The sequence below is a fragment of the Cryptomeria japonica genome, chromosome 2, assembly GCF_030272615.1.
Source record: "Cryptomeria japonica chromosome 2, Sugi_1.0, whole genome shotgun sequence".
NCBI lineage: Eukaryota > Viridiplantae > Streptophyta > Pinopsida > Cupressales > Cupressaceae > Cryptomeria > Cryptomeria japonica.
Window position 1 is genome coordinate 210,411,145 of NC_081406.1, and position 13,750 is coordinate 210,424,894.

At 39.3% G+C, this 13,750-nt stretch overlaps 1 protein-coding gene across 3 annotated transcripts in view; it reads left to right on the forward strand.

Moving 5' to 3' along the window:
• LOC131074955 (isoamylase 1, chloroplastic) overlaps window positions 1-13,750 on the forward strand; it is a 195,445-nt gene that overhangs the window by 66,851 nt on the left and 114,844 nt on the right. For all 3 annotated transcript variants that reach the window (XM_059216531.1, XM_059216530.1, XM_058011701.2), the window contains one exon: window positions 4,246-4,337. In XM_059216531.1, coding sequence (XP_059072514.1) covers window positions 4,246-4,337 — 92 coding nt within the window. The remainder of the gene's footprint in view (window positions 1-4,245; window positions 4,338-13,750) is intronic.

Below are 13,750 nucleotides of genomic sequence, written 5' to 3' on the forward strand. Positions count from 1 at the left end.
CAAAGTTAATTGAAAGTTGTGTCAACTTAATTTGAATGTGAAGAGAATGCTCTAGAGTCTAACCTGATTAATGTAATTTGGGTATGGAAACGATTTTGCTTGTTTAATAATAATCAACTCATGTATTGTTGTTATTCCCTTTTCTTAGTTTGTTGCCTTGATATATATATATATGTATGCATGTATGTATGCATGTATGTATGTATGTATGCATGTATGTATGTATGTATGCAGGCCCCTATATATATATATATGTCTATATATAGGGGTCTGCACCTTAGAGGCAAGAAACACACACACTATAATGGCTAAACACATACACTATATATATATATGTATGTATGTATGTATGCAGGCCCCTTTATATATATATATATATCTATATATAGGGGTCTGCACCTTAGAGGCAAGAAACACATACACTATAATGGCTAAAAGCTGCATAAAGGATGTTCCTAGAAGCTGATATTTCATAGAAAATGCAGTCAAAGGTGATCGAAAGAGATACTTGAAGAAATGAAGGGGCAGCTGAAGTCCTTTTATCTCTATCTACCAGTTCGATACTTGGTTTCAACACTTAATTCACGTGAGATCTAAAAACCCCTTATTGAAATATTACAGGGGTGGGGAAATCACTACCAACATACAATTTATAATATAAAAAAATTACCAGCAAATTATTGATGACCAATGCCACATCTTGACAAAATTTTTCCACATTTTCCATTCTCTTTTCAAGATTGATTAAAACCCCTGGCATCAACAATCCATTGACTATTGTTGAGTGACATAGGAGAGACTGTGGTAGGGATAATAAATAATTAGAAGAGATTCCAGTCTCAAAACATTTACAATCCATTTGCAGGTAATTTCATCTTCCACCTTTAAACAAAGATTTGACTCCAATAATGCTGGGACATAGCCCACTAGAAAGCCAGAACACTCCAATCCTTACACTCCAATCCTTCTCTGTCAAGGACGTGCTTTATGAATTGTAGGGTGATTTCATCATCAACTTTGAACATCATCCTTAGTTCTTAATCTTAAACACTATCTATCATTCTGTGCTGCCAGCTGCACCACGACAGCTTCTATGTAATGATCCGTTTTCAAACCAATTCCCATCTGCATCATAATCAATGCATTCAAGGAGGCAATGTTGCATTATGGTAGCTTTTGGATGGTTTGGATGACTCAGCGGCAGTAAATCCCATTCTATAATCTTTGAATGCAGCAGCTTTATGGCTGGGAATTACAATATGAATCGCACTTTGCAAAAGACAAAGACTGTTAGAGATTGTTCCCCTAGAATTAGACAATGATATCTGCCTAAATTAACAAATAAGGAAATCACTTGAAGTAGCATCAATATCATATAAGTCTATGGAAATAATACTCAACGAAAAAGTGACACTAGTTTCATACTAGCGATTGGGAATTAAGAAGGATTAAATTAAAATTAAATTATAAGCTATTAAAGGGCAACGGTTCAGTTGAAGGTTTGTGATCCATTCCTCATAAAGATATAAATAAGAGAGACAAAGAGTCATTTGGGGAAGGCATAAAAATGGGGAATAAGCAATTGATCTGATAATCAGGAAATAAGACAAATAAGGTCAGAATCTGATCTAATATTATTAGCCTGAATTTAGTAGTTATATATGGAAACGCAACATCTATAGTTTGCTGAAATATATAGGGGAGATTGAAAGATCAGATGAGATTGGATATAAGATATCGACATTCAGGTAAGCAGCAGACTTGTGAATTAACAAGTATTTGGTATGCAGTGTGGATAAATGTTATTAATATATTATACATCTATACTCCTTATATATCTTTGACCAAGATATTAATAAGCTTTGGCAATCTATTATGCTTCTTTAATTAATAAAATTTATCTATTCCTTGTCCCCACAAGAAGTCACACGTAGAATGGAAGGAAATATGTTAGGGAGAGGTAGTAGACCAGTTCTCTTGAATTAAGGAAATATGTTAGGGAGAGGCAGCAGACCAGTTCTCTTGAATTAAGTAGGCCACCCCGAGTGGATGGAATTGTCTTAGTTGGATGTTGTTTCCATTTGTGGCCAAGGGGCGAGTTGTCTTGGTTGGATGCTCCGTGCTCTTGGGCTTAATTGGGCTGAAAAGTCTCCGGGCGCCCTTTTGTGGTTTTCCTCACCAAACTCTACTATGGTTGGTTATGGGGAGTAAGCTAGGGTTTAGGTTCTAGTAGCAAACTTATTTATCATTTCATATGATGTTTATTGTTCATTAACTCTCAAGCTCAATAACTTTTAAATGAGTTAACTTTAGAATGCTATTGGTAAAATGAATTGTATTGTTGGAATTGTTAATTTTAGGCTATCCCAATTTGGGGACATTACATTTTAATATCTGGAGAATGAAAAAAACAAACAAATATATTCTATCCACTGATCATCATCCTTCACCTCTTATAAAATGAGGAAAACATTGCTTCAATCACTGCATTGCCACCACCCAACACCAATTGTTGGATCGCTTGCTTGGAGTGAGGCAAGGTCCATTTCAGACTAGCATTTTATCATTCACATTTCCGGAATGTCATTGCATTGATCGGTAAAGAAAGTGATTGAAAAGTGGGGTTTGAAGGGGAACTTAGCACAAATATCATTAGGTAGCAGTTAGCACAGAATCTAACCACCTTTCAGAGGCCTGATAACTAACTTTTGCTGAGAAGGGAATTTGCTCGCTTTTGCTAAATAATATATCACCTGGTTTTTTTTCTCTATAGAAGTGGTTCAGATCTATGTTTGCAAGAACTCTTTGCCACACATTTGACGTATTGTATTAAATTTCAAAGGTTCCAGTCCTTGATCAAGTCTTTCTTGCAGCTTTTGATAATAAGAAGTGAATCTTCTTCCACTTTCAACTTACTACACTAACTGATTTCACTAGTTTTAGTCCTTCCAAAGGTAGACTCTCCTTCGTTTCATTATTGTAAGTTTAAATCTCAAAAAGTCAAATTCAACCTTTACAAACGTATCTAAGGCAGATATAGGCACTGCTCCTGCACCATCCTCACTCGAGTTACCTCTTGCTTGCAGTCAAAATGCAGCTGTAGATAACCCGCACAAGGACAAGACCATACATTCATTTTTCTCTTATTATTTGTTCCCATTACCCGTAGCATTTTAGTACCTTCTCTAGATTTTGGAACTTATATAAGGACTTGAATAACACAACTGTCAGATGAGCCAATTCAAGGATATTAGGAAACACAGTATATTTAATGATGCTATTTACACTGCAATTGTTCCTAAAAACTATGAATTTTGTTGCATCCCTGATTGTTAACAATTAGCATTTCAACATGCTTATGGTCATCCATCGTCAAACTAGTGGGGTTGCATGATTAATTATCTCTTACCTGCCTTCAGACATGCTTGTGGTAAATCATTAATAAAGTTAGTGGTGTTGCAGCTGGATTATTTATTACTAGCTTCCTGACACACATGGTAGATGAAAGTTTGATATTGTGGTCTTGACAACTTTCCTGCTAGAATTCATCTACAACCCCGCCACACTTTGTTTACATGGTGATATGTCTTGTTGGCTGAGCTGTACCCTTTATATTTTGTTCTTTCAATTCTTGTACTTCACATATAAAATGCTTCATGAGATGGTTTTCTAATTTCTATTGGGTGTTCTACTTTTTTTTTTGGGCAAAAGGCTAGAGGCCTATACGATATATTTTATCAATTTTAAAAGATAGAGTATGTTATACTTGTCAATGACTCACAATCTTTGGGTTATATTGAAATTGGTGTGATGAAACTTCTCTACTTTTGTTTGTTTTTCCTCCTATTAGTTTCATACCACGAAGTTTGAACACAGTACCATATACTCGCAGGAAGAAAGTTGATAATCCAGTTTATAGTTTCTCTTAATATAGTATAATTTCATTTGTAATTTTTTTTTAAGTCCAATACCTGAGGATTTTTGAACAAATATTTCACAATTTCATTTATAATGATGAGTTAAAAGAATGCTCTCAGTAGCTATTTTCTTAAATCTTATTATAAAAGTCTAGCATTTTATCAACAATTATGCTTGACCTGTACTAGAAATATTTTGAGATTGTGTGAGATTCACTTATCTGCCTATGCTTGATAATAATGCTTGACTTATACTTGTTTAACAATTGTTAATGTTCCTAAATGTTTATCTTTGCTAATTTATTTTCTTCTTTCTTCTCATGAACAGGAATTGGGAGTTAATGCCATTGAACTTATGCCTTGTCAAGAATTTAATGAGCTAGAATCTTATTCATATAACTCTGTTATGGGTGATTACAAGTACGTGATTAAAAAATACCATATTGAGTTTACATTTTAGTTTAGGTTGTTGCTGAAGAAACAAGTAATTGTCACATGGAGATACTTCTGTCCCCTCTAATATACACATCACTAAGAGATTACATTTGATCTTTTTCCATGGTTAGAACACAGCTTTCCTTTTAATTACCATGCCATGAGTATCACTGCATTTCATTATTACATATTATCTTTTGAAAATATTGAGCTTAAATGTATTTAAGAAATATATACATTGTCGCCATATGATTTTTATGAATGGAATTATTTAAAAACATTTTTTATATTTAGAAGTAGTATGAAAAACAAGGTTCTCAAGATAGCTTGTCTGTCAGCAGATAATCACTGATTATGGCATTGCATTGAGCTGTAGAGTTTTCAAAATTGGTCTTATGCTTCTTATCAAGAATAGATTCCACTTGAAATATGGTTTATGTACAAAGTTAGAACCTTAATAGTACAGATATTGATATAGCTATTCAACAGTAATCTTATTGCTACAAACCATATAATATCCATGGATATTGTTACCAGTAGATTAGGTTGCCAGAACCGTTTCTTGGGGGGCTGCTGCTCGAGTCTAGCAGTGCTGCAACTATTGACATTGCATTTGAGATAATATGTCCTGAATCTGCACAAAATGCAACAAATTGCCGATATAATTCATTTGGATATTCACACCTATATATGGGTGATACTTTGGAGCCCAAGGCGCTAGATTGACAAACAGTGAAGAGGATTCATTATGCCCTTTAATTTATAGAGGAATTGTCCATTAACTGCTTGATGATAAGACCCTTCATATCCATTAGGCCCTTTAACATAGTTAGGTAGTTCTAAGCATATTGACTCTATATCTCCTCGTTCTTGGGATCCTAAATAATGAAAAATAAATTGAATGAATGATTCAATAATCGGATGATTATATTGAACGATATACACACGTATATATAGAGGTTACAAGACTATGTTCTATAATTAGAACATAACATTAAAGTAAAAGATTAAAGAGCTAAACGCTAAATTAAGCGTGAAAGCTAAATTAAGCTTAAAAGCTAATTAACTAAAAAGAAAAAGCTAAATGCTAAATAAAGCTTAAAAACTAATTAACTAAAAAGAAAAAGCTAGACGCTAAATAAAGCTTAAAAGCTAATTAACTAAAAAGCTAAATGACCATTAAACAAGGAACTAAATATAGGTGACTTAAATATAATTAAATATTCTAATACCCTCCCTTAATGGTCATGCTATCTATCACACCAAGCTGCCCTCTAAATTTGAGAAACTTTGCCGGGCTCAAGGACTTGGTGAGGATATCTGCATTCTGATCTTCTGTAGGAATGTACTGCAGTATCACTGATCCATCTTCAACATGCTGGCGGATGAAATGATAATGAAGCTCCACATGCTTTGTCTGCTCATGGAAGACTGGATTTTTGGCTAATTTTAGAAACCCTTGATTATCACAAAACAAGGGAGTAGGTCCTGGTTGAGACATTTTCATGTCTGCAAGCATCCTACGTAGCCAAATTGCCTCTCATGCTGCCTTAACAGTTCCCCGATACTCTGCTTTAGTTGAGGAAAGAGCTATTGCCTGTTGCTTCTTGCTGGTCCATGTGACTGCACCTATACCCAAGCTGAAAACATACCCAGAAGTTGACTTTCTGTCATCAACACAACCTGCCCAATCTGAGTCTGTGAAACCAACCAGCCTAGGATCTTTGCTTCTGTTGTACAGAATGCCAAAATCAGGAGTGCCCTTCACATATCTAAGCACACGCTTCGCTGCAACCCAATGTTCAACTTTTGGGGCTGACATGAAGCGAGAAATATAGCTTACAGCATAACTGATGTCAGGTCTAGTGGCGGTGAGATAGATGAGGCTGCCCACTAGTTGACTGACTGAAGATTCATCCACTATAGGTGAATCTGATTTGGCTGATAATTTGAGCCCTATCTCCATAGGTGTAGATGCAAGTTTACAATCTTGCATTCGAAACATATCTAGTAGGCTCTTGGCATACTTCGACTGAGAAATGAATATGTGGCTATCAGTCTACCAAACCTCTACACCGAGACAATAATGGAGAAGTCCCAAATCTGTCATATCAAAATGCTGACACAAATTTTGTTTGACCTGCATGATCAGATGTGCTGCATTGCCAGTAATGATGAGATCATCAACATAGACTACTAGAAATAGAATATCATCACTAGTATGTTTGACATACAAATTGGGATCTGAAAGACTCCTTTGAAAGCCTTGATCAATCAAGTACTTATCAATTTTGATGTACCATGCACAAGGAGTTTGTTTGAGGCCATAGAGTGCTTTGACTGGTCTACATACCTGGTGTTCCTTACCGACAACCTTGAAACCTGGAGGTTGCGTCATGTAGACTTCTTTCTGCAAATCACCATTGAAAAAGGCACTCTTGACGTCCATTTGATGGACTTTCCATATAAATTGAGCTGAGAGAGCAAGGACAAGCCTAATAGTACTCATCTTGGCTGTGGGAGCAAATGTCTCCTAATAGTCGATGCCCTCCTTCTGTGAAAACCCTTTTGCCACCAACCAAGCCTTGTACTTATCAAGGCTCCCATCAGCTTTATACTTGACTTTAAACACCCATTTGCAGCCAATGGGCTTCTTTCCTGAAGGAAGATCGGACAATACCCAAGTGTTGTTTTTCAGAAGACTATGTTGCTCCGCTGCCATAGCCTTTTCCCATTCAGGTACACCTTTAGCCTCTGTATATGTTTGAGGCTCATAAATATTGTGAATGTTGGCCATAAGAGCAAAATTAACTGTGTGTTGCTTGCTCTTACCTCTAACTGATCTACCCTCAATGAGCTCATCATCATGAAGAACACCAATGGTCTTGGCCCACCACTTAGGCCGGAGAGTAGAAGTACCAACATCTGCTGCAAGATGAAGAGTGCCAAGAATATCTGGAGCAAGTTCCTTTGGATGTGGATCGAGAAGATCTTGAGGAAAGTCAGGGGGTGCAATGTCATGCCTGGGAGACCTCACAACTTCAGAGTCAACTAAATCCCTCCCATCAGGTGGAGCTAAGGGAAGACGAACACCCATACTTACAGCCTTTGGAGGGTGATCCTCAGTGCTCAAATCAAGAGAGGAAGGCTGAAAAGGCCCTCTTTCTTCATCAAATACTACATCTCGACTGAATATGAGGTGATTAGTGTCTATATCAACCAACAGATATGCCTTGTGGTTGTCACTGTAGTAGATGAGCATCAATTTTTGACTCTTTGGATCCAGTTTGGTGCGTGTGGCATCTGGAATCCGAACATAAGCTGTAGAGCCAAAAACTTTCAAATGACTGATTTTGGGTTTCTTGCCAGACCAAGCTTCCTCTGGAGTCATCTTCTTAACGGCCTTTGTGGGAGATCGGTTCAGAAGGTAGACTGTAGTGAAGACCGCTTCCGCCCAAAAGTGTTTTGGAACATTTCTATGCTCCAACATAGACCGAGCCATCTCAGTGATTGTACGGTTCCTGTGCTCAACAACACCGTTCTGCTATGGGGTGTAAGGTGTGGTAAGCTGATGCTTAATGCCATGTGATGCAGAAAAGTTGGTGAACTCTGTAGAACAAAATTCCCCTCCATTGTGAGACCGAAGAGTGACTATCTGACAGCTAGACTCTTTTTCCACTAAGGCCTTAAACATTTGATACATGGTGAACACCTCTGATTTCTGTTTAAGAAAATAAACCCACATGTGTCTGCTGAAATAATCAACAAATAATAGAAAATACCTGCATCCTGTGACCGATGGAGTGTTCATGGGACCACAAATGTCTGCATGAACGAGCTGCAAGACCTTGGATGCTCTCCAAGCGTCTCCATCTGAAAACGAAGTCCTATGCTGCTTTCCAGCTTGACACGTTTCGCAAACTCCATGATTTTGAGTTTGAATCTCAAGTAATTCTACGACTAGATCCTCTCAAACCAACTGAGAGAGATAGTGGACATTGAGATGCCCATAGCGTTGATGCCAAAGAGTGCTGATGAAAGTACTCCTAGCTGCCATGGCAAGCTCCTGAGAACCAGTAGAATCAACAAGTCTATATAGACCATGATCCTCAATACCAACGGCAACTGTAGTGCGAGTCTCCCTGTCAACAATGTTGCACTTGTGCAACTTGAAGACGACATCCAACTGTGGTGAATGCTGCATAATCTGACTGACTGACAGTAGATTGAGCTTCATACCAGGTACAAAGTATACATTGAGGAATATTAAATCCCTCCCACTAGATGAAATCTGAACGTTGCCCTTGCCGACAACAGTATACTCTTCGCCTCCACCAAAGATCATTGAATTAGTGAAAGGCATGTACTCTGTAAACCAATCCCGACGATGTGTGAAATGCCGAGAGGCTCCAGAGTCAATGTACCAGGCTGATGATTGAACATCATTAGAGGAGGTTTGGGCCATGAACGCATAGAAGGCAGATTCCTTTTGATCAGAATGCGTGGCAGAACTGGCTTTTTGCTTGGACCCTCCCTATTTGGATTGCTGGGATGCTATCAATTTCCGGCAATCTTTCACCAAATGGCCATATATATGACAGTAGGAACACTGTAAGCTCTTCTTTTTGGAAGACTGCTGAGGTTGACCTTGACCTTGTCCTTTCTGCTGGAAGGACGGAGCTTTACCCTTGTACTTATGCGAAGCTGAGGCTGTGAAAGCCTGTTCAGTGGATGCACTAGCGCTGCTTCCAAATTGTTGCTTCCATCGATCCTGTTGTAGCAACTTGTTGCAAAGATCAGGAAACTTCAAATCAACACTAGTAGAGGAGATATTGAGCGTATCAATGAAATGCTCGTAGGATCTGGGAAGGCTTTTCAGCGTGATCACTACCATATCCTCTTCCACCATGGTTCGGCCTATATCTTCTAACTGATCACGGATGTCCTTGATCTTCGTAAGATGTGCCTGGATAGATGACTTCTCATCCATCATGATAGAAAACAACATATTCTTCAGAAAGAAAGCTCGACTCTTGTCGAACGTTTCATGAAGATCCTTCAAAAGATCCCAGATCTCTTTTGCTGTTTTACCCGGAGGCACCTGTGGGAGTTGATCATTTGTGACGGAGAGTTTGATAAGCATAACAGCCTCTCGATTCTTCACATCATGTTTGTCTTGATCATCACCTGTTGTTGTAGGACGAGATTCCTTGCCCAAAACAAGCTGATCAAGGCGACGATACTCAAAGATGGTAAGCATATGTTGTTTCCAGGTGTTGTAGTTGCGGTCGTTGAACTTTTGACTGTGTTCCAACATGATGTTGGTTAATGATGCCATCACGGAAATCGAGGTTGATCAAGGTCAATTGAGTGAAAGCAAGAGACAAAAGAATCTGATTTAAAAAAAAATCAGAATAGAAGCAGCTACTGAAAAAACTGAAACCCTATAGGAGAATTTTGGCATGAATTTCGAGGTTTGGAAGAAACCCCAAAATTAAAATTTTCTGTACACTTAAAATAGCATAAATGGTGCCCAAAAAAACAGCAAAAATCCCAACGTCCACAAAAATAGCAGAAATTGTGAACTGTTTTTAAATTCCAAGGCAAATTTGCTGGCACAAAATTCGAGGTGCGGAAAACAAAGCACCCAAAAAAATCTGAGACCAACCCAGAAAAGCTCTCGAAAAATCCACCAAGAATCTGAAAATAAAATGTAGATCGGATGGCTCAAAAATTGAGGCACGGAAAACAATGCACCCAAAAAAATTTGATGATTACTCAGTTGAGGTCTCAAAAAACCCACCAAGAATCTGCAATCAGAATAAAATTTCGACTTGAACTGAAGGGTCAAAACCCTAATCGAAAATTGTAGAAACCTTAGGAAAATTTTCAACTTGCAAAAAAAAAATCTGCCCAAGAAAAGAAAAAGAATCTGCTCTTTTAAAAAAAATAAAAATAAAACAGTTTTAAAAAAATCTCTTAAATAAAAACTTCGAAAAATTTTAATAAAAAAAAATTTCAAAATTTTTAATTTCCATGCTTGGATACCATGAAAAATAAATTGAATGAATGATTAAATTATCGGATGATTACATTGAACGATATACACACGTATATATAGAGGTTACAAGACGATGTTCTATAATTGGAACATAACATTAAAGTAAAAGATTAAAGAGCTAAACGCTAAATTAAGCGTGAAAGCTAAATTAAGCTTAAAAGCTAATTAACTAAAAAGGAAAAGCTAAATGTTAAATAAAGCTTAAAAGCTAATTAACTAAAAAGCAGTGTTCCACGGGGACACGCCCCTACCCTTTTTGGGCACGTCCCCCCGTCAGGGATGTCTCGGGGACGGGGGGGATGTGGATGTGACGTCCCCCGCCGTCCCGCCACCGCCACCCAATCGTTGCCGGGACGTGGATGCGACGTCTCCCGCCGTCCCGCCACTGCCACCCAATCGTCGTCGGGACGTGGAGACGTCTAGGCGTCTCCTTGGGAGACGCCTGGTCGTCTCCCCGTCCCTCGACAGACGCCCAGGCGTCTCTTGAGGGACAGGGAGATGCCCAGGCGTCTCCCGCGTCCAGGCGTCTCTCGAGGGACGGGGAGATGCCCAGGCGTCTCCCGCGTTCCCTCGCCTAAACAAACCGAAAAAAGCCATATTTTAAAAAACATGTGCCTTTTGGGCCAGGCGTCTCTCGAGGGACGGGGAGATGCCCAGGCGTCTCTCGCGTTCCCTCGCCTAAACAAACCGAAAAAAGCCATATTTTAAAAAACATGTGCCTTTTGGGGGGATTAAGGGGTAACCCTAATTGGACGTGGGCCCAGGCGTCTCTCGAGGGACGGGGAGACGCCCAGGCGTCTCCCGCGTTCCCACACCTAAACAAACCGAAAAAGCCATATTTTAAAAAACTTGTGCCTTTTGGGGGGATTAAGGGGTAACCCTAATTGGACATGGGCCCCACCCAATCCCCCAAAACAACACAAAAACATGTTTCTTTTAGATTTAAGTCTCATTTTGGTAAACTGATTTTTTTTTCCAGCAAGCTAAAGAGGAGGAAAAACTTGAAGAAGACTGATTGAAGGGGTGAGAAAAGCTGATTGCAAGCGTGATAGGAGCTAGAAGAAGCAAGAAGAAGAGGAAGAAGAAGATTCTTCTACATTTTGGAGAGATTTTTCAAGCACAAGGTAGGGTTTTTCAACTTTTTTTTTTTTTTTTTGTTTTATTTTCTGATTTTCATTGTTCTATGTCATTTTTGGATTTTTTTTCCCTATTCATATCAAGACTCAAAATGAGATTTGATGTTGAATCTTGAGGGCAAAATGATTCATCATTTTGCCCTGAAGATTCAACATCAAATCTCATTTTGAGATGAATAGGAAAAAAATTTAAAAATATATTGTTAAACTAGGCTGATTTTATTTTTATTTTTATTTTGTGAAATGCAGTGTCAATTTCACAATGAGCTCCCAAGGCATGAGTGAAGATGACATGGAAATCCATTCTCATAGTGAGAATGATTCAGAATATGAACCTGAAAATGAGGGGGGTGACCATGGGGCTGATCCTGGAGCCTAATCTAGTTCTATGGCAAGTGCATCAGCTAGTACAGGTTGCCCTTCAGAGTTGTTGGCACCATATGCTAGGGGTCATTTTGATTCTAAGTCTCCTCTAAAACAGTTTGCTTCACGAATATCAATACAAGGCACTGCATCACATTCAAGTGGGGGAACAAGGAAGTGGAAGTGCAATATTTGTGACACAGAATGGTTCGGTAGCATTAGTAGGGTGAATGCACACTTTCTGTTTTGGAGAGGAAAAGGCGTGAAACATTGTAAGTTTTTGGAGGAAGCCAAAAATATATAGTACAAAATTGAGTTTAATAGGCTTTGGGGGGTTCCAGATGACACAAATATTTCAATACCTACTACTTTGTCTGCTAGGGCAGCACTTCAGGGCAACCAGAATGTGCCACATACTTCTCATGCTTCGTAGACGAGAGGAATGATGTTTGGATCTCCATCCACTTCCACTTCTGCTGCCAGGGCTGGGAAACGTAAGTTGCAGACACAACAGAGCAACCCCATTGCTGATATGTTTAATGTGCAGCTGAGAGATGAGATAGATGAATCCATTGGCAAGTTCTTCTTTGCCAATGACATTCCATTTCATGTTACACGGTCTCCTTATTATAGGGAGATGATGGCTATGGTGGCCAAGGGAGGACCATCTTATGTGCCACCAGGGGAGACGAAAATGAGGACCTCGATCTTGGATAAATGCTATTCGAAGATCAATATTTTGATGGAGAAGATGAAGGCATGTTGGGTGGCATCGGGGTGCAGCATAGTTATGGATGGGTGGATGGACATTAGCCATCGTCCACTCATCAACGTCATGGTCACATGTGCAGAGGGCCCATACTTCCTTAGAGCAGTTGATTGTACAGGGCATCGTAAAGATGCTGATTTCCAGTTTCAGGTCCTCATGGAGGCTATTGAGGAGGTTGGGCCACAAAATGTTGTCCAAGTAGTGACAGATGCAGCGCATGTGTGTAGAGCAGCAGTGAGACTCATTGAGGCAGCCTATAGACACATTTGGTGGACCCCATGTTGTGTGCATGCCATGAACAATGCACTCAAGGACATGGGGAAGATAGACTAGATTAGAGGAGTGGTCACCGATGCGAGAGATGTGCAGATGTTTATCTGCAACCACCACACTTCACATGCACTCTTCAGGACCTTCGCGAAGAAGGAGTTCTTGAAACCAGTTGAGACTAGATATGCATCCTATTTCATTCCCTTGGAGAGAATGATTGAGTTGCAAGAGGCATTGCAACTCATGGTTATGACTAATGAGTGGAATAGGTGGGTTGAGGCCAAGACAGAGCAGGGGAGAAGGGTGAAGGAGATAGTGAAGAGTGATGTGTTTTGGACTGATGCGAAATACATTGTCTCTATCATTTCTCCAGTATTCCAGGTGATCAGATATGGGGATGGGGATGCACCTAACTTTGGAGAGGTGTATGAGTGCATTGACTCTATGCTTGACCAGATGAGGGCTGCTGTGCGAGTGAAGGGCACCTCTTTAGCATTCTACAATGAGCAAATCCAGCCTATCATTCAGCGTAGATGGGACAAGTTGAACACTCCTTTGCATATGGCTGCCTTTGCCTTGAATCCTAAGTGGTAGAAGGCTAGACTGGGTAGACTGACACCGATTCAGGATGATGAGGTGAAGGCAGGTTTCTTTAGGTGCATAGAGAAGATGTTTGGTTCCAGAGATGCCGGCACAATGCGCACTAAGTGGGGAAGATTTGCCACTCTTAGAGGTTATTCAGATGCGACAAAGATGGATATAGATAGCATGGCACAGGAGGACCCACTTTTATGGTGGA